The following is a 23,752-nucleotide window of genomic DNA, read 5'->3' as shown; positions in this document are numbered from 1 at the left end:
ACTTCATGAACTTCTTCACAAATAAAATTTTTATCATTAGAGAAAAAATTACCAGTAATCATCCCACAGATGTAATATTATCTACAGCTACTCTTAGTACCATTGATGTTAAGTTAGACTCTTTTTCTCCAATTGATCTTTCTGAGTTAACTTCAATAATTACTTCCTCCAAACCTTCAACGTGTCTTTTAGACCCCATTCCTACAAAACTGCTCAAAGAAGTCCTGCCATTAATTAATTCTTCGATCTTAAATATGATCAACCTATCTCTAATAATCGGCTATGTACCACAGGCCTTCAAGCTGGCTGTAGTTAAACCTTTACTCAAAAAGCCATCTCTAGACCCAGCAGTCTTAGCTAATTATAGGCCAATCTCCAACCTTCCTTTCATATCAAAAATCCTTGAAAGAGTAGTTGTCAAACAGCTAACAGATCATCTGCAGAGGAATGGTTTATTTGAAGAGTTTCAGTCAGGTTTCAGAGCTCATCACAGCACAGAAACAGCTTTAGTGAAGGTTACAAATGATCTTCTTATGGCCTCTGACAGTGGACTCATCTCTGTGCTTGTCCTGCTAGACCTCAGTGCAGCGTTCGATACTGTCGACCATAATATCCTATTAGAGCGATTAGAACATGCTGTAGGTATTACAGGTACTGCACTGCAGTGGTTTGTATCATATCTATCTAATAGACTCCAATTTGTGCATGTAAATGGAGAGTCCTCTTCACACACTGAGGTTAATTATGGAGTTCCACAGGGTTCAGTGCTAGGACCAATTCTGTTTACATTATACATGCTTCCCTTAGGCAGCATCATTAGAAGACATAGCATACATTTTCACTGTTATGCCGATGACACCCAGCTCTATCTGTCCATGAAGCCAGATAGCACACACCAATTAGTTAGACTGCAGGAATGTCTTAAAGACATAAAGACCTGGATGGCCGCTAACTTTCTGCTTCTTAATTCAGATAAAACTGAGGTTATTGTACTCGGCCCTGAAAATCTTAGAAATATGGTATCTAACCAGATTCTTACTCTGGATGGCATTACCTTGGCCTCCAGTAACACTGTGAGGAACCTTGGAGTCATTTTTGACCAGGACATGTCCTTCAACGCACATATTAAACAAATATGTAAGACTGCTTTCTTCCATTTGCGCAACATCTCTAAAATTAGAAATATCCTGTCTCAGAGTGACGCTGAAAAACTAGTTCATGCATTTATTACTTCCAGGCTGGACTACTGTAACTCATTATTATCAGGATGTCCAAAAAACTCGCTGAAAAGCCTTCAACTAATCCAAAATGCTGCAGCAAGAGTACTGACAGGGACTAGAAAGAGAGAGCATATTTCTCCTGTTTTGGCTTCCCTTCATTGGCTTCCTGTTAAATCCAGAATTGAATTCAAAATCCTGCTCCTCACATACAAGGTCTTAAATAATCAGGCCCCATCTTATCTTAATGACCTTGTAGTACCATATCACCCTATTAGAGCACTTCGCTCTCGCTCTGCAGGCCTACTTGTTGTTCCTAGAGTATTTAAAAGTAGAATGGGAGGGAGAGCCTTCAGTTTTCAGGCCCCTCTTCTGTGGAACCAGCTTCCAGTTTGGATTCGGGAGACAGACACTATCTCTACTTTCAAGATTAGGCTTAAAACTTTCCTTTTTGCTAAAGCATATAGTTAGGGCTGGACCAGGTGATCCTGAATCCTCCCTTAGTTATGCTGCAATAGACTTAGGCTGCCGGGGATTCCCATGATGCATTGAGTTTTTCCTTTCCAGTCACCTTTCTCACTCACTATGTATTAATAGACCTCTCTGCATTGAATCATATCTGTTATTAACCTCTGTCTCTCTTCCACAGCATGTCTTTTATCCTGTCTTCCTTCTCTCACCCCAACCGGTCGCAGCAGATGGCCGCCCCTCCCTGAGCCTGGTTCTGCCGGAGGTTTCTTCCTGTTAAAAGGGAGTTTTTCCTTCCCACTGTCGCCAAAGTGCTTGCTCATAGGGGGTCATATGATTGTTGGGTTTTTCTCTGTATCTATGAAGCGCCTTGAGGCGACTTTTGTTGTGATTTGGCGCTATATAAATAAAATTGAATTGAATTGAATTCAACATGGCAAATTGAACCTCCCCCACCCTCATTCAGATCTGGCGTTTGGAATTATTTTGGTTTTCATGTGACATATGACCCTGAAGGTAAGCGCGTCATGGACTAAAGTAAAACAGTATGTTGGATGTGCCACGCAATGCTCAATTACATTGGTGGAACTAGTGTGTTAGCGCAGTTAGCTCGTTAACGTGTTGGCCGTCTAGCCCCATGCACGGGGCGATCAGGGGTAGCTTGTTAACGGAGATTTGCCGTGTTGCGGCGTTAAGGTCATTTCAACGAGATTAACCTGAAAGCACTAGTGGGAACACAACGAATATGACTGCACATTTACTCCGACAGCATCCTAGTGCAAAGACAAGTGGAAGCAGACAAAAACAACAAGCATGCAAGCATGCATGCTACAAACTTTACCCGAGTCATTTAGACAGTCGTTAGCACATGATTCTCCTTATGAGGACCTGATATGTTTAATATGCTGCTGAGAATATAGCCCAGAAGAAGTGTATAGTATAGCTTTCATTTTGGAAAGAGCCATTTCTCTGTAATAAACTCTTTTCCAAAGATGAGTGATTTCTCGATCAGATAGATTAATTTTTTTATTATTATTTCGTTGTTTCAGCAGCATTAAATTTAAAAACTGTACTTTTGAGATAAAATAGATATTTATAATTTTAATAAATGACAAATTAAAAAAGCATGAACATTTTTTTGTTTCGAAAAAAGTATCGAACCGAACCGTGCATTTTGTGTATCGTTGCACCCCTAATAGGTTTTGGGAAGTTTTTTGACCACAGTAATTGTGAAGTGAACATCTGGTATTGTGACAGCCCTATTTTATTGTGTTTAGCACTTAAAGCCTTTTGAATATTTCTTTACTGTTTTTTCTCAGGTGGAGTACCAGGCTGGCTCCAAAGGCAGTCTTCTCCCACAGCGCTACATGAATGAGATGGACAGCGCTCTAATCCCTGTCATCCATGGGGAGAGTGCAAGTGTGCCACAGACTGCCATGGACATGGAGTTCATGTTCTATATCACACATGCCATTGAATGTGCATGTAGACCATGACACACTCAAAGTTTTGGAGGCAAAAAAACAAAAACATAGCTGCAGCTTCAGGCAGGATGCTTGTTCCCAGCTGGAGCAGCAGCCACCCACACAGGAAGAAAAACATTTCCACCCTGAGGTTTGTGATTTAGAGGGATCAATGATTGGATGATGGTCTTCTGTTAAGAAGCCATTGTACTTTTGAGTGTTTCATGTTCACCAAAGCTGCTTTAATACAAGAAGCCAAACACTAAACAAGAAATATGACAACATGACCAAAAGCAACCAAACTATTCAAAGCGCTTTCCTCTGCTCTGCCTTCCAGACTCCCTGCTGGCCTCCGTCAGTGTGGAGTACCTCAGTGAATGTTTCCTACAGACACTATGGAAATGGCTCTCATTATTTTTACATTAAAAGTAGGGACATTAATGAGCGTAGACATGTGATCAGGTGCTACTATAGAGCTACTTGACATACATAGTTGACTTGTTCTAAATGCAGACATCACAGGGCTCACTTTCTCTCAAGGTACTATGCTCTCATTTGACATGATGGTTGTGATGATACTGCACAAGAAAACAATGGGCCTTCTGCAGGAAACCTTTTTGTAACTATGTCCTGGGGCTGGGCTGATGAATGATATTTGATTGAAATTCCAAGTTTGCCTTTTAATGATAATTTATAAAAACTAAACCAAACTTCATTACAGTGCACTGCTCTAAAGGACACCTATCCACGTGCCCAGAGTTTCTCCCGGTTTAACTCAACTCAAGCTAAGAAAAGTAGAGTGTTTGATCAACAAGGTCTATCTACAGGGAGGATTAACAATCGCCAATTGCTCAGGGTCTGTTTTTTTTTTTTTTTTTTTTTTTTCCCTCAATTGAGTCTGCTTTCTGCAACAAGTAACAGTTGGATAGCAGAGGCTTCAGCTCTCTTCCACTCACAATGTAACTGCTATGCAGGTCTCTTGGTGCACACACATCCACTGCTGCTCCCTGCCCCGTTTGCAGCAACAATCTCCCAACCAGCATGGCATGGACCAGTGATGCTAATTTTAGCTTTATGTTAAAAACAACTCCCAATTATTTCCCAGCTGCCTACTAAAACACTCTGGTACTCTCACGACTCTCCCCTTTTTTCATTTATTTATTTGTTTTTCATTTAAATTATATTTGACATATAATTTATATGTTAAATTATATGGCAAATATAATTGACATATAATTGTTAACTGTTAACAATTATTGAGTTTTTACATAATGCTTAAGTGTGTTCATTTTGTGTGACAGAATCACTGGTTTAATTGACATCTAGACCTGTCATGCTTTGTTACTTGTTCTGCTTTATTTATTGTCAGTTAAGTGTTACACAACAACTAATCGTTGATGCACAACAACCTAACAAGCTGACAGTGAATAACGTGTACAAGTTACCAATCTTATATTCGCCAATAAAATGTCAGACTTTAAAGAAAAACGACAGCCATTATGACAAAAAATCCAATGAAGATGTATCCAAGTCAAAGAAACACATTCCAATGTGGATAAAAGCAGAGACTGTGCACTACATTAAACGACAGGTCTAGAATATACATGAATTTCATACGACAAAAGTGCAGGATGCAACTCATTCAGGGGAGGCAGCCTCACCAGTGTAAACGGTTAGCTCAACTGAGCTGCCCAGATGTTTGGCTAGCTCAGTGTCTAGATGACACTTCGTAATACTCTCAGCTGAAAGCATCTGAAAAACATTTCTCTGAGCCCTGATTGTACAACAGCAGCAATAATCAAGGATTTATTTATTCTGTCAATTATAATTCGTAATTATAAGGCCACACTTTCCTTACAGGCAATGAGAGTGATGGAAACAAACCTGTGGGAGTGAGTCTTTCCTGCATGAGGCCCAGTGTGTGTGTCAGTAACATGGCTGAAGTTTGCGTCTGGAACTTTACAAATGTTTTTTTTATTCCTAAAAAGTGAACATATGACAGGTATATTTTGGCAGGATTAAGAGTGTTGACCTACTGACCTTGATGAAACTACAGAACTATTTGGATAATAGTATTACAACTGGTGGAGGTGAGGGGTTAAAATATTCTCTTGTAGTTGAATATGTCTTTCTTGGTGAGTAGCTGACGTTAAAGCTGCTCATTACTGAGCTTGCAGGTGTAGCTCTTCTCAGAGCTTTAGTTTCTGTTTCCATCATCCTGCTGGCACAAAATTGATCCAATAGTATGTTTGTCTTAAAATCTTTCCGTTATTATTTGATCATCCATCTTCACACTGAGGTTTCATTTCACACTGAGATCTTACAAAAGAAAAGATGATGTCAATCCCGACAGTTTTTATTTCTCAGAAGGAGGTGTAAATTTAACAAAGAGGATGCTATATTAATTGTACACACTCTGCTTCTGGATGAAAATGTCCAGTCAGGGGAGTTAAAACAAAAAAATCCCTCCTGTTTTTCACAGAGATGCTCTTTCAGTGTTGATGACTTCTTGCCAGATCAAACACAAAATACTAATGATTATTTTCTCCTTTAAGATGTTTTACGTTATCTGCTTCAGTCTCAGTTAAATGTTGTTTTTGCACAGCTAATGAGAACTCTTTCATTCAGTTCATCTCACAACTTTTACTAGTTATTTAAAAAAATGAAGATGATTCTTTCAGATGAGAAGATTGATTACACTATTATCAAGTCACGAACACAGATTGTATATAAGCAATGGAATTGGCCATAGTAATGTCACCAGTTATGTGGGACTGAAGGTGCCTGTTTTCATTGTGAGCATTGTAGTGTTTTTGAATTGGATGTGAAGCGTGATGGATGGATCAGACTGAAACTATTGCTATTCAGTCTGGTCGCCTCCTGTTGGCCATTTATAGAAATTCAGAGTTAAAGCTCTTCCACATTGGCTCCACTTTACAAGCCCAGAGGCTACCTCTATCTTTTATATAGTCTATGTTCACGAATTAGCTTAGCTTAGTTCAGTGTGATTGGTAGAAACGGGTGAAACTGTGTAGCCTGGCCTCATTCAGCCTTCAAGAACCATCAAAGCTTACAAATTATTCTGTATATTTTGTTTGATGTTTAGAAAGAAGGATGAAAACCACTGGAGTTAATTGAGTTAATTGGTGGTTGGTTTTTAGGCTTTTTACATGGATAGAGCAGCTAATTGTCTTTACCAGCTAACATCAGACTTAAGGGCTGCCATTGACTGACACATTCAGTGACAGGTAACAATAGCAGTGACACACTCAAGTATTGTCACCTTAATTCTGTGCTGACTATAAGATGCTGAAACAACTGGTTATTTTGTTCTAATGAAGACTTTGGTTTCTGTTGCAGAAAAGGCAGAACAATAACATTTTAATTATCAGCCAAATTATTATTTTTAAGTGTTGTTATTGGCCCAACTTTTCAGAGCTAATTCTCTATTGACCATTTCTTTTAAGATAAATAATTCCTATGCTTGGTCTCAATTTCGTTCATAATATTAGTTCACTTCATGTAGTACTAAAACTACTACTACATGCTGACTTGTCTAGTGTGTAAGTTTGGACTGATTAATTCTCAAATGGACATGTCACGTTCTGCTCTTAAATGAAATGACATTCTGAATGTTGGACTCAGGTTGTCCCGCGATTTACTGCATGTTCTAAACTTGTTCTGCCTTTTACCACCCATATGGACAATTTGCTGTCTGCTGCTGTTAGCTAGTAAGCTAGCAAAGCCACTATCATCAGTGCTGATGATTACAGCCTCCTGCTGGCTGAACCTTGTTTGGTGGTCCTTTTCTATCATTCAAGTAGCGAAGAACTGAGACACGACGGTGGTTTCCAGTCTAAATTCAAGTCTCATCTAGCAGCTTTGTGGCTTTAGTTTAAAATTAACACACAAATATAAGAGTGGTATCAATCTTCTCATCCAGGTTTTGTGCAGAAGGACAAAAAAAGCTAATTTCCTCAGTTTATTGATTGGAGTAGGAGCTGTTTTATACTGGGTTCATATTTTAGCATTATTTAATGTCTCTATAACAGCTTTAGGCACTTTATAAATATCAGTGTGCTGATGTGTTAGAAAAAAAAGGTTTGGTTTGACAGATGCCCGAAGGCAATCTGTCAAACCAAACCTTTTTTTTTTTTTTTTTTTGGTAATGATATTTCTGGATCCAAACTGGCAGTTATCTCTTATGAGTCGGAATAATAAATGCTCCTGAAACTCAGAGTACACAGAGGTTATGTCCCTGTAAAATGCATTCACTTTTGTGTCCACTGTTTGTAGCAGTGTTTTGCAGCCTCCATTTGTCTAAAGCTAGGTCTGAGTTTGTTTGTTTTGTTTTGTTTTTTTAGGGCAAAGTGCATTGTGTCGCATCTCATCTCACTTTTCAGTTAGGACTTTTTTTCCAAATGTATAGATGATATCCTGTATACATAGAGATTGTATCAAACCTTGTGCATTTTTTAAATATTAAAAGTTATTTTTGAAATGTTGGTATAAAAGAAAAAAAAGTTAATATTTTTGATAGAAGGTTGGCTACATTAATTCTGCAGTTTGTGTAGCAAGCTGTTTGAGAGGAGAAACAAATCAAGAAATGAATTAATTGTTAGAAGGTGGAAATATCTAATCTCAAAATACATGAAGCGCTTTCGTTTGACATGAATGTTTTTGGTAAAAATCTGAATACTGAGCTTAGTTATGAACTCTTCTGCAAGTCGTGCTCTAATTCTTAGCAACAACTGCGTTATTATGAATACTCGTGTAAAGACTTGTAAACCTCCAGGTTGATTGCAGTCTTCTAGATGTATGAAGGTTTATACAGTTTTTTTTAATCACTGAAATCTGTGAGTTGTTGATTAACTTCTCCATGTGAGATATGTTTATTAAACACTAGAAAGGTCAACTGCCGTAACTGACTGTGTTGATATTTAGCCATGCATGCAATGACTGAATGTTAAATTGGGAGGCTTTCTAGCTTCAGTAGAAATCTCTCACCCTTTGGAGAGGCCGTGATCTATTGCCTGAAAACTGCATTTATGTACACCTAATCTGCAGATGATATTTTCTGCTAACATAAAAGGTTGTCCAAAGATTTAAATTGGCTATAAATCTGACCTGTAAAAAACCTATGCAAACGAAATGTGTTCAGTGGACTGAATAAGCTGAGTCTGAATCTGTATTTATATTGAATCTGTATTTAAGGTCCTTTACTAAACACCAACCACACTTTAATCAGGAGCTCACAAAGACTTACTATTTTCCACCTAAAGCCACTTTTGTTCTTTATGGTGGATTATCTAAAGTTGTTATTATTACCATTACCACCATTATCATCATTATTATTATTGTTGTTGTTATTGAGTAGTTTGAAAAAGGAAAAATGTGAGTTTTGATTCTGATGTAGAAAGCGGGTATGAGGGGAAATTGTGCCGTTTATACTGCCGTGCAAACATCTCTGAAACGTACGGCAGTGGTTTATGTAAAACTTATTGATTTTTACAAAGTCCACCTTTTTTCCCCTCCATTACAAAATGGACATGTTCTCCTTCCACAGTCCAAAGCCTAATAGCTTTGGATTTTGGGACGAGAACATGTCCATTTTGAGAAATATTTTGGGAGGCAAATTATTCAAATTTCTTTCTCTCTCGTTAAAACAACCTTCCACTGTGTGAAAATGAGAAGTATTGATTGATTTGATGTAAGTTTTTGTAAATCATCCATTTATTCATAAGACCAGCTTTACTTTTTGAGGACCCTGCGGTCTGCATCCTAACCAGTTTCTGAATAGCCTGTGTATTTAAAGAATAAAAGAATTTTATGAAAAAACAAAACTCAACCTGCCTGTTATCTTTCTGAAAGTTAAAAAAAAAAAATAAATAAAATATTTAACTGGAGTTTCCACTTGCTTCACAGAGTCAGGCCCACAGACTCGCCACTGTTGTATGCTGCACAGCCAGGCCCTGATCATATGCTGGGGATGTATATATGTACACTGGTGCATGTCTATACAAAGCTCTAAAATTCAAAGCCCCAATATTAAAGTGAACTCCAAAGTTAATGGGGATTTGGTGTAACTTAATTAGCAATGGTGTGATAAGTGAGCACTTGGAAGAGTTGCACTTATGGGCCTTACTGAACTGGCCCAAAAGCGATGTGAAAGTGAATTAGTTTATCGGGTATTCACCCGACTCTCCCTATTAGTCATTCCATCCCTGCCTGTAATCAGGTTTCACAAGGTGACAAAATATAAACATCTTTAAGCTAAAAGATGAAAGTCCACCTATTTGTGTGAGTGTTTGGTGTGTGGGCAGATCTCTGTGTAGGGATGGGTCGGTGTGTGTGTGTGAGGGGGTGTGGCTTTTTTACTATTCTATCTCAATTTTCCCCAAGTGCTGTTCATTCACATAGGCTGCTTCCATTAAACACACAAGGTCACAGAGATGAGTGGACGAATAGGAGACCTGAGCCCAAAGCAGGCTGAGATTTTAGCCGAGGTAAGACATTTACAATTAACGTTATGCAGATATATATGTTCAGTTGAATGGTTTAATTGTTCTTATCTATCAAATTGTTGTATCTGTGGGCTTGAGGTAGTGTCATATGCAGTAACTCATTGACTCTGGTCTTTGGTCTCATCAAAATTGGTTGATATTATGCTGTGAGTTTACTGGGGTGTATCTTTTTTTTTTCCACACAACGAAACACACCACTTTATGTTAATGTCTTGTCTTGTAACATAAATTTAGGGTGGTGGGTTAAGCCTTGAGGAAAGTTTAACTATTCTCTTTTTGAATAAATTGAAACTACAAATAAATTAAAAAATCATTTTGTAGCTTGAACTGATGAGGCCAAGTTAGTACTTTTTGGGCCATTAACAGTCTTTATTATAAGTTAGGTATCTCCTGGTTGTAGTTTCATATATTTGTATGACCAACATATATTTGATTGCCTGTGATTGCACACTGTTATGTACAGACATGAGAGTGGTATCAAACCTCTCTTACTTTGCAATAAAGCGACCAAGTCTAATTTTGCAAATGTAAAACTGTTCCTTAAATAATAAAATAACTTTGTCTTCTCTCTGGTTCTCTCACTTCCAGTTTCGGGAGAGGATTCAGGACATCCTTCCAAGCTTGCCTGCGCAGCATGATCACTACCTCCTGCGCTGGCTCAGAGGTGAGACTTGCATTTATGTACAACACACACTGAAACCACCTGTTTATAGCAACAATCACCCAAGTCTAGAGTGACTAAAGACGAATGTAAAAAAACAGAACCAGCTGGAAAAGATGAGTGACAATTAACAACAAAAAATCACGTGGAAAGGAGAGATCTTCGATTCAGTACACTAAATGTATGCCAGTCTCTCTTTTAAAGAGGCTGCCATATGTTTAATAAATCGGTTTTACTTTGACACATATTTCATATATGTTAGTGTTCTGTGTATTTACAAATATTTCAATGAAAGTGCTTAAATATTGCCACTTACTGTTAATTTATTCTTCTGCCCTACTACAAGAATGACTTTGTCAATCCAATTACTTATCAGACTCCAACCCTGATATGAAGTGTGCATTCTCACTGTTCAGGTGTGTTGAGAAGCTGTAACTATCTTAAGATAAGAAAGATAAGATACTTAACGTTGAGTGAAACACAACAAACATATAACAAAATAAGTGGAAAGGTATGAGGGTCAATAAAAGTTAAAAACGAAACGTAAACCAAAGTAAATTGACTCAAATAAAATAAGGATGAAGTCGGATGCAAATATGAAATTATTTATTAAATAACAAAGTAAAATGTTTCAAAAATCAACAAAGGAAAAATCTGATTTCAAACGGCTTAATGAATATAAACAGCACATATCAGATGGCCCAGCGTAACAGAGGCCAGAGCATTGTGTTTGCATCTGTTCTCTGCTGTAACAGTGAGCGAAAAGATGATTCTCTGCTACCCAGACATGTTGTATTGTAAGGACTATTGGGTGACATATTAAAGATTTCCTGTATCAGTACTTGTGGCAGCTAACAGGCATAAAAGCTGTTAAAGACCCTCATATAGAGGCTAAACAACTAATAATGCTATAAATTAAAGATTTCAGTAACACGGGATATTTTTGCACAGAATGAAAGCTTGTGGTATACCACGAACTTTTCATGGCTGCCATTATACTCTACAAGTATACTGGCAGCCTTATAATGCCTGAGGCTACCTTCAGTCTCTGGTAAACTCTGATATTTAAAGCAGTTGAGTAGGAATAAACAAACAAACCTGTTCCGAACATGAAACTAAATCCAGTTTCAGTGCAAGAGTGTAGCCATACCAGAGATGGAGGGTTCATCCATCCATCCATTCGCTTCCGCTTATCCTTTTCAGGGTCGCGGGGGGCGCTGGAGCCTATCCCAGCTGTCATAGGGCAAGAGGCAGGGTACACCCTGGACAGGTCGCCAGTCTGTCGCAGGGCTAACACATAGGGACAGACAACCATTCACACTCACATTCACACCTAGTGGCAATTTGGCTTATCCAATTAACCTATCCCCACAAGCTGCATGTCTTTGGACGGTGGGAGGAAGCCGGAGTACCCGGAGAGAACCCACGCAAACACGGGGAGAACATGCAAACTCCACACAGAAAGACCCCGGCCTGATGGTGGAATTGAACTCAGGACCTTCTTGCTGTGCGGCAACAGTGCTAACCACCGTGCCACCGTGCTGCGGTTCAGTATCGGCAGAATACTTCTTTCAAGGGACTGATCTCATAGATATAACCTATGCGTTCATGTTGATTATCTATTATTGCCTACAAATTTGAGTTTTTCTTTTCTTTTTTGGGGGGGGAGGGAATACTGCATTATATTAAATTTCATGCCTCTAACACAAGAGGGGCAAAACCTTTTACGTAGTAAGTTTATTGTGTCATTTTACTAAACGATCTGAATCTGAAGTGCGTGGTATAAGGACTCCAGACTTTTAATAAGGTGGTTTTAAATCAGTCTTCTTGTTAATTTCCACTGCCAGTGAAATAAAAGTCATTGAGTAATGCATTAAACATGTGAGCTTAGAATGAGGGAGAAGGCCTCCCTTTCTCTGAATAGCATTGGAATTGCATTCTATCTGATGCTGTGTTTAAGGGTCCAGTGAGACCTAAAAAGAAATCAAACCTGACTGGAGATAAAGAAACATAGTATTTTCACATGGGCTTATACTTGGAAGGAAGTTTACTAACATACAAAAAATAATTAAAGATTTTATATAAAGGAAGTGGAGTAAATGAAGTAAACATAATTTAAATGTGGAAATATACCTACCTCATACAGTACTCGAGTAAATTCAATTATCGCAACTGATTATGTAAAGTGTAATAAATCAGAAATTAGAAGTAACTTCAGTTTTATTATGCTAACTTGTGTTTCCAGTTATTAAGGTTTAATGAATGGTGATGATTTTTATCCCCATCTATTCTTTCCATACAAGCAGAGCAGCTGCAGGAAGAGCTGATATACATCAGAAAACATTGTTGTTGTTTTTTAAAAAAACAAACAAAAAACAACCTTTTCTGGCTGCATTAACTGACTTTCCATTCTTTAGAAAGTCAGTTTATCGAATAACCTGTCAAATTAATATTACTGAATCATGGTTAGTGTTGGCTCAAACAAAAGAGGACTCTTCTATCATAGAAATGTATCAGGATAAATTCTGAATGTATTTATTTGCATGAATAGTCAATGAAAATGTGCCATATGTGCAGTTTTCACATATGGCACATATAATCATTTTAGATTTTTTTTGTACATTGCAGTTGATTGACTGAAATAAATATGACCCAAACTGTTAATTTTCACATTTTCTGTTTCTACATTTTGAATCTAAATTTCAGATTGATGTAAAAATCAACCTGAAATTTGACCTCATTCACTCTGCATTCACTCTGAAAACTTCTAATCTGACATATTATTCTGTGGTTTGCATGTGACATTAGTTTCTGTTGATGAGTAACTTGTTCCATGTGTTAAACAGCCTGTAGCTCCTGGTGCCCAAACACCAAGAAGCACTGCAGAATGAATGTAAACGTTTGTATACTTATAAATACTAAATTAATTAATTATTAAGCATTTACTTCAGTGATAAAGCACAGAAACTAAGATCATAAAGAACTGTCAAATGAACATAATACCAAATGTGAAAAAAGTACTACCTGATTAGGATGAAATAATTACTAGAATGCTCAATTAATAAACAGTAGCTTTAAACTACCATCAAAATGGGTTAAAAATTGCTTCCCTAACCTTAAAGAAAAATCACTCATCTTGGGTTTCTTGGTGCCCTCCTGATCCACCACTTGAAACTGATACTTGAGCTGTCAGTTGCATTAGAATTTGCATTACTTAGGCTAGCTAGGCATGTCTTGAAACTAGTTTTTGTGAATGCAAAGGTGCTAATGACAGGGGGGGGGTTTACAGAGGGAATTCATTTGTTGTTGAACAAGTGCTCAGATGTTTCATTTTTGGGGAATAAAAAAGAAAGCTTACATGTTCTTTTGCCTACTAATGTTTAGATTAAACAGCTGATAGATGTAGCATATTGTCTGATTTGTAGTTAAATCGGGATTAACTGCATGGCACGTGTAATAAAAGATATTTAAACCTGCTCACATACTCCCAATGGGTATAAACTACCCAAAAAAGCAAAATAAGACAGACAAAAAACAAAAAACCTTTTTAACCTACATATTTGAAGCATGGGTTCAGTCTGTATCAAAGACTGAAATGTTTTTTATTTCCTGTAATCTGATGGAAAACATGTATTAAAATGAAGTGCATTTACATGCTGTAGCTACAAATGTCACTCTTTTGTTTACCCTCCATTCCATGCAGCTCAAGAGGGAAAAACTGCCCAGAAAAACAGACATGAAACATGTTGTCCCGAAGACACTTGTGTTTTTAACAGAACTGCATTTTAAATTTCTTGTACTGATAAAAGCTGGTAAAGACTCACTGCTCACTGTTGCACTCTTTAACTGAAACATGATGCTCAAACTTGAAAAGACTTTCCGATAGAACATGTCTCCTCCAGCTTCTTAGCACAGACAGGCTACATGATGTATATAAAATATGGGCATGGATAAACCTGGACTCTTTCTAATGGCCAGCAGTGAGCCATTACTGAGTCAGACTCAAAGAAGTCTAAGCTATTGACTCATCAACTCTTGTGATCTGTGACCTCAGTAAACAGTTTGTGGTTTCAGTGGCTTACTGAACACATCATGATGTTTACTTTTAGTTCAAAGGGAGGATAAAGCACAGTGAAACTGACCATTGGGCTTGCAGTGTCCCTCTGTTTCTCAGTAAGATCCACTCAACTTTAATCATGACTGAGTTTAAACACCAAGATGCTGACAGTGAAAAATCTCAGCCTGAGTTCTCTGCTGTTCAGTTTTCTCAAAATCCTGTGCTTTAGTTGGTATTTGATGATGTAAAGACAAGAAATCAGTAATTAACTGTCCTGCTTTTGACTACTTGCATCTGTTCTGTGTCTGCTTCAAAAAGTTAACCATATATTTTATACTTGAACCAGAGCAGGATGATGCATTATGATGCATTCAGGGAAACAGCCCCCCCCCCTCCCCCCCCCCCCCCCCCCCCCCCTTGCAAAAAAACCCCCTGTGAACTCAGTTATGCCATCTGTTGCCTCTCTTTCCGCTAGGCTAATGACCTACTGGCTGCCATCTTTACATGTGACCTGTAATGTTTTAGCATTTAGTTAGATAAGGTTACCTTCCAAAAAAGTTGTGATATACTATTTTTATGTGAGATATAAAGTGGCATATATGGCATAACACTCTCTACTAAAATGCGGTGTAGTAACAACAATACCCTTTGTTTGTTTGTTTTTAATCAGGTTATTTATGAAAGCCTTAGTCGTCTTTCAGTTAATCATTGATTTCTTACCTATCAGTTTTGTCTGACAGTTTAAAGAGAATGAACATGGAGTCAATGCCATTCTCAGTGTAAATGTTTGTTTTCTGCTGTGCAAAACCAGACTTGGTCTTGGTCTCCAAGCTTGATCAAGAGTAAGCTTCAAAGCACTGACTGCTGCTGTTTCAGCTGAGCTACAATTTAATTAAGTTGTCCTGGTGATTTTTAAAAAGACTGATATTTTTTGTCTTCCTGTATTTAATAACACAAAAGTCAAACTGAGTTCTAAATCTTTATGAAGTATCATGAAATAGGTAGAGCTTTGAGGGCAGTCCCTGCGAGAATCTGACATAGTTTCTAATCATTTTGAAACTTGACACTAGCTTTAGTTTTGTCAAATTGTAAACTGCAGTAAAAGTATCATGTCAGCTGGTCAGTGCATTCACTCCTTGATGCTACCATGTGAAAGAACACATCAGACTATACATTAGAGTTTGACTGATTAGTTTAAGGTATGGTTCGAGTGAAGAACAGATTACAGTCTGGGTGATCTGGTTTAGAAAGTTAGACACAGATTAGAATGCTCGTTTGGTGTTTTCACCTTTCACCAACTACAGCACCCATTGTACATGTGTACATGGGTGCTGGATGATGCTTCAACAGAAACCAGAACAGTTCTACAACAACCGCAGTCTGACACTACATATTACCATCAAGGTCTAAATTCCCTCACTCCACACCACGCATGAATTGATTCCCTGAATCCAGGAGAACATCTGGATCTGAAAGCCTGTGATATGTTCTTGACAACCTCAAGAAAATGTCTCACAATTTTGCTTATTTCAATTTGATATGTATTTCAAAAATGGTAAATAAATCTTTGGTGAATTTGTTGATTAGGATTGCGTCCAAAAGTCACATTGTTATTCAAACCTTTTTTTTATTATAATTTTTAAAATAATCTGACAAAGAAACTAACTAAAAGACACACAACACCAATTAATTTCCCTGTTGAAGCTAATAATAGGGTAAAATGTTTGAAAGAAGACACTTTTCTAGCAAAAGTCAGCTCTGACTATTTCAGATCTTTCTGAACAGAGAGCACAAATGCTCAGAAACAGTGTTTTCTTGGTTGGAGATACTGTTACGGCATTTTGAATCAGTGACTTAGGTGATTTATGCTCTGATCAATAATGCAGGGCCCTGTCTGTTCACTCAGCTGTTTAAAGGTCCATAGTTCAGAGGGACTCAGATAAACGGGGTCTCTGTGTCTGCAGTTCAATATTTGTGTTAACCTTGGCCAGTCTCTTTGCTTGAGTAAAAAAAAAAAAAAAGTATCATAAGGTTTCTGTTTTATGATCATCAGATATTGTTGATGGTCTTTTAAGTTTACTTTCCTCTTCTGTATGCAATCATGATCAATCTACTTAAAGGGCTAATTATTTGTATTAAAATGTTTAATATTGCTTGGATAGTATCATGGCTAACTTTTTAAGGATTCTTTTTGAAAAAAAATTTTCTTTATCTTTTGGTGGTGATTTGTTGAGATGTTTGAGAAAAAAGGGGAGGGTGAAGAAAGATTTCTTTTCAGGTGTCCTATAGTTTTCCATTTAAAAAGTAATAAACTGGCAACCACAAACCAAATTTAAAAAAAAAAAACTATAAAGGAAGAAATGTATTTTCTTTGTTCTTAGTTAAAATAGGTATTTTATTTTCCCAGAAGATGGTGTCTTCTCATAGTGTCTCACAGTAACCTGGCATTTCAGTGTTACAGAAGTGGCGTTGTCAGTTTGATTGTATGTGTCTAATGTGGGATTTTTTTCTTTTCTTTTTTCCAGCCCGTAGCTTCAATGTTCACAAAGCTGAAAGCATGATCAGGAAGGTAAGCTCTGTGTTGTTCAGACGGTGAGAGCCTGTTTGCTCTTCAAGTACCCAACTAACACCCAACACGTATTTCTACCTGGTGCTGCTTTTCAAATCTCTGTACTAAATGTATTAAATCCATTAAAACTGTATTTACCTTTTAGATATTACATAAAATGACGAGTTTATATAACACAGTGCAATGTTAAAGATTAATCCAGTGTTTGACTTGTGGCCCTCTTTCTAGGGAATTTAGTTAGTGACTCTTTTCATGTTCAAGGACAAAGTAATATAGGACAATGTATAGTAAAGTAAATTCATGGAATTAATGGATCAGACTTTATGCCTATAGTTTTAGGGAACCTAGTGCACATATTTCCAGCTATATATCTTTTCAGAATTCACAGTTTAAAATAATCCTCATTGTGATTGGCTGAGTGATAAAGTGATAAAGGCACAGGTGAGTTGGGCTTATGAAATACACCACCAGAACTGTGTAGTTGAGATGATCATATTAGTGATATCTGCTCTCACTGACATCAAACAAATCCAAGAGTGGAAAAACTTAGTGAAAGCAGAATGTTTAGAACAGTCTGAGGGCAGAGCATTGGGCTCACAGAGGTTACTTAATGGACTCTTTGTCTGAAATTCTAGACATATTTAATATAAGCAGCCAACCATTGTAACAGTATATACTGTGTATATGAAACAGAAAATAAAGTAAAGCATGAAAAAAGCTTCTTCCATTTCAAAACATGAAATCATTTCTAGAATAATAGCTATAGAGTGTCTTTGACAGCTGGAGCATTTGTGGGGAAACACATTACTCTGTGTTTGCCTGGTTTTTGTAAGCTTTAGTCTTTAACTTACCCAGCCTTGTTGTCTTCGACCTCTGCAGCATGTGGTGTTTAGGGAACAGATGAAAGTAGACACCATCCTATCTGACTGGAAACCTCCAGAGGTAACCTACTGCATTTTCTTTTTAGCTAATATTTGTGAAAAAGTAGTCTGAACTGAGGATGAAGGGGACTGTTGTTAAATGAGCAGTCTTTCAGACTCTTTAGTTTTTGAAGGTCACATTTTTTTCTTTATGAATCCATCTCTCAGGTGATTGAGAAGTATGTATCTGGAGGGATGTGTGGCTATGACCGTGAGGGAAGTCCAGTCTGGTACGATGTGATTGGCCCTCTGGATCCTAAAGGTCTGCTGATGTCAGCCACCAAACAGGACTTCCTGAAGACTAAGATCCAAAACACAGAGATGCTACGGCAGGAATGTCAAAAACAGTCTGAAAAGGTCAGCCAGGAGTTCTCTGTTCTTCCCTTTCCACTCCTCTCTGCTCGTCTCTTCTAATGTTACTGTGTCTCTCTCTCAGTTGGGGAAGTACATTGAATCCATCACTCTAATCTATGACTGTGAAGGACTTGGATTGAAGCACATTTGGAAACCTGCTATTGAGACCTATGGAGAGGTTTGTTATCAGCTTTTGTAACAATCACCCACTCATACACACGAAACATCTATGTGTCATTACTGCTTTCGGCCATGTAGATCCTCACCATGTTTGAAGACAACTATCCTGAAGGCTTGAAGAGGGTGTTTCTCATCAAAGGTACATAAGACCATTTGTCTGCATATTTGATTTCCACGTTCTGTTTCAGAATTTTGGTTGATAATTTGTATCTTTTGCTGCAGCGCCCAAAATGTTTCCTGTGGCCTACAACCTGATCAAACACTTTCTGTGTGAGGAAACACGGCGCAAGATCATTGTTTTAGGAAGTAAGACAACTTTTCTTTATCCCAGTGTTTTCTGAGTCTTTACTTGATCTTGATGCTAACATTAGCATGCTGAAGTAACAAAGTACTTGCAAAAAGCAGAAACGGGATTCTGAGACCACCCATGTGAAAGCCTTCCATTACTTGGCTACGTCTAGAAATTCTGTCCATAAAAATTACAAACAGAATGGATGACAAAGGGCAGCCCTGGCAGAGATCATCATGAACTTATCGCTGGCTATGCGGACCAAGCTCTTGCAATGTTTCTATAAGGACTGAATGACCACAGGTCTGGTGATACAATTATGAAATCGATCATCGACCTACTGCCTAGAGCTTCCTGGTGCCATGTGGACCACCATGTTTTAACTTATGCTAAAACATGGTGTTTGTTTTGGACAAACTGTGGTTTGGACAGAAATCCAACAATAAAACACAGCTTGGGTTCAGATCCAGGAGGCCATTCCTCCCAATTATGCCTCTCACCCAGGGCAACTCTAGACTAACACAGAGTCCATCCCGGCTCCAGGAGACTGGTTCTAGAGCCCAAGCCGTGCGTTGAGGTGAGCCCAACTATATCTCATGAGGATGAGCTGGGACGAATCTCTGGTGGGCTCCTTCCCCGCCAGAGAGTTGACATCCCATGTCCCAATTTTGGTAGCTGGGGATCGATCCACCAGGGCTTCTGTGCTACCTGGCACACATTGCACCTGACCCCTATGGTCAATATGCAGTCTTTCTTATATTTACTATTTAGAGTTTATAATTTTACTCTTTTCATCTACACGAATGTCAACCTATAAAGGAACTAAGGTCATGAAACAAAGCAGTCTTATTAAACTAAAAAGTTTTAAATTACAATATTGTGTTTACAGGTAACTGGCAAGAAGTGCTACGTGAACATATTGACCCAGATCAGCTTCCAGTGGTGTATGGAGGAACTCTGACTGACCCAGATGGAGACCCCGAATGCAGAACCATGGTGAGAACAGAGGGAAAGACTGATTAAATACAATGCTGTTCCTCTAAAATTGGAGACTAAAGTGATGCGTGTTTTTGCGTATTGTGGTTGCAGATCAATTTTGGTGGTACAGTTCCCAAGTCCTACTATGTGCAGGATTCAGTGAAGGTTCAGTATAACAAAAGTGTGACCATCAGCCGTGGCTCTGTCATCCAGCTGGAGTATGATGTTCCTGCAGCCAGCAGCCTCCTGAGGTACAGCAGGTTTATTCTGTGTTCTGAGAACAATGAATCACTGACTTGTAGTGTGTGTTTGTGGTGATTTAGTGATATAGACTTTAAAATTAAATTAAATTTAAAAAAAATACTAAAGCTGCCACTCATGATGAATTCATTATTGCTTGTCAGGTGGCAGTTTGCCAGTGATGGAGCAGATATTGGGTTTGGAGTGTACAAGAGGACTAAAGAGGGCAGCCAACAGAAGATAGCTGACATGCAGCAAGTTCTACCCAGCGAGCGCTACAATGCACACTTGGTCCCTGAAGATAGCTGCCTCACCTGTCCTGAGCCCGGAGTCTGTAAGTAACTCACAGCTGTGTGTACAGGTACTTTTGCAGTAATGTCTGCAAAATTAGTCTGTAACAATGAAAATTGCTCATTTCATTTTGCTTCCAATGCGCCAGACTTTCTTGTTATTTTTTCTTTAAGTGGACTTGAGCAACAGTCCTCCAGCTTTCTAAAGATCTTTCAAACTCTATTCAAAGACCGTTTATATAGGAATCCTTTTTGTTTGTTTGTTGAGGCACTTTAACAATTGACATGTGAATCATTTAAGCATATTCAAGGCTCCTAACTCAATGGACATAACGGATAACTTAAATTCAATTTTAAATTGTAACTTTACGTACCTCGTTACTAGCAGCCTGTTGTAAAAACACAAAGCACATAATTTATTCCCTTTTCCTTAGCTAAATGTCAGACTGCCTTTCAAACCACCAAAGATAACAGTTTAATAGGCATACAATAGTACTTTTGCACTAACAAGGTGATTCCCAAAGAGCTATTGGCCAAAAACTTGGCATATCTCAACATTGTATGCAGTGGGTCCTTAGAAAATGTGAGGAAACTGTCAAGTGGAGGACAAAAGAAAATGTGGCAGACCTAAAAAAATTACCTACAGCAGATGAGAAGTTGAGGTATACCAAATTACATAAAAACTGGACTGAAAATCAAGTGCCAATAAATGTTATGTAGTGATGACTCCAGATGTGAAATTTTGGTTTAAATTGTCATTGATATCAGGACAGAGGTACAACAGTGAGTGTCTTACAGTCATAATACAGTGAAGGCTCTCGCTAATCCAGTATGACCTTTATGTGAAAGCAGTGAGGGATCATCTGGACAGAGAATGTAGCAAAAGGCTAGCTCTTCTTTGGATGCTATAGGGTGTTCACATATTCAGAATCAACAAAATTCTTATTAAAACACAACCTGTCACATTTATAGAGTGATTTAGAAGTGTAGCTGTAACGCGGTGATTTCCCTTGTGGGATCAATAAAGTATTTTATGCGTTTACAGGATGATAGCTTTTCTTAGCTGTTAGTGACTGTATCCTTTGCTTTGTGCAGATGTGCTGTGTTTTGATAACAGCTACAGCATCCTTCAGTCCAAGAAAGTGAGATACAAGGTTGAAGTTATTCCACCGGCAGATGTTCTGATGCAATATCCACGCAGCAGTGGTGATGGAAGGCTACAGTGAGGACACCCACAGCTGAGAGGACACAGTTCTGATCTTTGTTACTAGTTAGCTATGTCATCCCATCGGGGCTAAATTACCTCCACTTCTTCCACTGCGTTCAGTATGTATGAATTCATGATACACACATGCATACATTTGTTGTAATTTTATTACGAAGTGACTTAAAACCAGGCTGAATTTGGGAGTCACAGCTGAATCTGCAGCTTTCTTTATCTTTATAGAACTTTTCACTGATTAAAACTTGAAGTTTACCTGACTAATTGCTAAACAACCCATGATAGCTGATTCTACTGGTCACTTTGAATCAGCAAAAAAGATGTTTTTGTATACATCTGATTCATTTTGAGCTCTATTTTTGGCATCTACCCCCTCTCAAGGGAATTATCGCTGGGGGGGGGGGGGGGTTCAGCCCCATTTTGATCACAAACTTCATGTAATTCATCTATATGTAGTCTGTGAGTTAAGCTTGTGAGGGAAGTTAAACAAAATATCTAAATCATCAATCAATATATATTTCTCAATCAAACGCTAAATCATGAGATCATTTCTGAACATGTATTTACACATACATTTAGGACACTGTACACATTATAATTAAACACTGTTAGGTGTGTTTGGCTTGTAGTTAATGTAACAGATGAGTTACTTTAATTGGAGAGCTTTCCACAGACTTCTGAAGGTTTACTTCAGCATCTTTTAGTGGTAGCTTTAGCTAGTATTGAGTGGTACATACAGTATTATTAAGGGAAATATTAAACAAATTGAGAGAAATAACAGGGTTGGTTTGCCCACGGTGTAATGTAGCCATTGTTTTCCACTGCAAAGAAGAACCATTCAGAACAACAGTAACAAAAAGAAATGTTTACTTTATACAGCATTTCAAACCAGAACCACAATTAACTGTACAAGCTCATCATTTAATACTGAAGGACCACATTTGTAAAGATTTACTGTGTTCTAGTAATTTTTGTAATTAATATGGTAATATATTAGTAAGATGTTCATATATACGTGCTTTGTGAAATATAGTATAATATAAGTGCTTTGTATAAGTGCGTCAGTTTGGGATGGATACAAGAAAAAAAAGCCCTTAAGTTTTAAAAGGCCCACAACATCATGTTTTTGTTGCCATATTTGTCTCTTTATAGTCATCCTGTCTGTGTAGATGTGTTCAGCTCCTTGTGGTAGTTTTGCATCTTGTACATAGTTTCTCTGTCTTAATATTGACATGTTTTGTTTTTGTAATCTGGGCCTGTTCTATGAAGAGAGTTGAACATATCCAGGGTGTCTTTTTGTAATCTGGATTCATCCACTAACCTGGTTATTAGCTGGTTATCAGCTTGTACATTTCATTATTTTTTAAAAGAGAGTTTTAGGTTTTATTCTGCTGCCTGGATTGTTATTAGCTGTTTGAGAGCATGTAAAGAATAAATATAAAAATTGAATTCAAATGAATGCTTAGAGCTGGAATTTGGAACATATCCTGCTCAACAACAGTACAATTTACCATGGCAATATACCCTCATAAGAAGCTAACTACCTTCATGATACAAAACACGCCAGGATTAACCAGTGGAAATATGGTTTAAGAGGTTAAGTAATACAAACTTCCGTGTTAGAGAAAACACACTGTAAAGTAATACAGTATTACAAGTGTGCATTTTAGGCACTTTGGTGGGTAAGATTGGAACAGAGCTACTACATTTAAAAAAAAGTTTAGCCTATTTGAAAGAAAGGTGTCATAAATGTAGACTGTGTAAATTAACCAACTTAGCAATATCACAATTCTATCTTTTAGACATGTGAGAATAATGGATTGTAACTGACTATTTCTTTAAATTTATATTTAAAAGATAGTGTTAATTTTTCACCTATAGACTCAGTTGTGTTTAACAGCCTAAGAGTAAAAAAAGAAAAGAAAAATAACACCAGAACGTAATGGGTAGGCTTAGTTTATGTGCCAATTGCATATAAAGTCCACAAGTACAAATAGTTTTTCTGGTACAAACATGCACAGAGGCAAAACAGTCAAATTACTTTCTGGGGCTATTTATCAAATCAAATTCTGAAGTTTTGTTTGATAAGTGTACCTCCACTCTGCTCAAACTGGATAATAATGGCCTTTAAAATTACTGATTGCTGCACTATAATCTCTTGAAATTAAAGATGTACATAATTATAATTGATCCACAATCTAAAGAAGCATGACGTCATGATGTAAAATGATGCTGGTTTATTTCTTAATCATTGGAAACTCTGTCATTGTGGAATTTTAATAAATAAATTTTTATTCATAAATACAAACCTTTTGTACTG

General features: G+C 37.6%; 2 protein-coding genes across 3 annotated transcripts in view; both read left to right on the top strand.

The window, feature by feature from the left end:
- Window positions 1-8,991, top strand: part of zfyve16 (zinc finger, FYVE domain containing 16) — a 47,410-nt gene extending 38,419 nt beyond the window's left edge. For both annotated transcript variants that reach the window (XM_080907433.1, XM_080907432.1), the window contains one exon: window positions 3,005-8,991. In XM_080907433.1, the coding sequence (XP_080763559.1) occupies window positions 3,005-3,181 (177 nt within the window). In that variant the 3' untranslated portion in view covers window positions 3,182-8,991. The remainder of the gene's footprint in view (window positions 1-3,004) is intronic.
- A 150-nt stretch (window positions 8,992-9,141) lies between these two features.
- LOC308412837 (SEC14-like protein 2) lies at window positions 9,142-23,729 on the top strand. Its single transcript, XM_080907451.1, has 12 exons — window positions 9,142-9,654; window positions 10,261-10,336; window positions 16,916-16,959; window positions 17,839-17,901; window positions 18,048-18,236; window positions 18,316-18,411; window positions 18,492-18,552; window positions 18,636-18,719; window positions 19,592-19,698; window positions 19,792-19,931; window positions 20,085-20,254; window positions 21,306-23,729. Exons 1-12 carry the CDS (start codon window positions 9,601-9,603, stop codon window positions 21,434-21,436), a joined length of 1,215 nt encoding a protein of 404 aa, XP_080763577.1. The 5' UTR covers window positions 9,142-9,600; the 3' UTR covers window positions 21,437-23,729.
- The last annotated feature ends 23 nt before the right edge of the window (window positions 23,730-23,752 follow it).

This window comes from Rhamphochromis sp. 'chilingali' (assembly GCF_963969265.1).
Source record: "Rhamphochromis sp. 'chilingali' genome assembly, chromosome: 2".
In the NCBI taxonomy this organism is placed as follows: domain Eukaryota; kingdom Metazoa; phylum Chordata; class Actinopteri; order Cichliformes; family Cichlidae; genus Rhamphochromis; species Rhamphochromis sp. 'chilingali'.
Note: the sequence above shows the minus strand (reverse complement) of the source record. Positions and strands in the feature narration are given on the sequence as shown.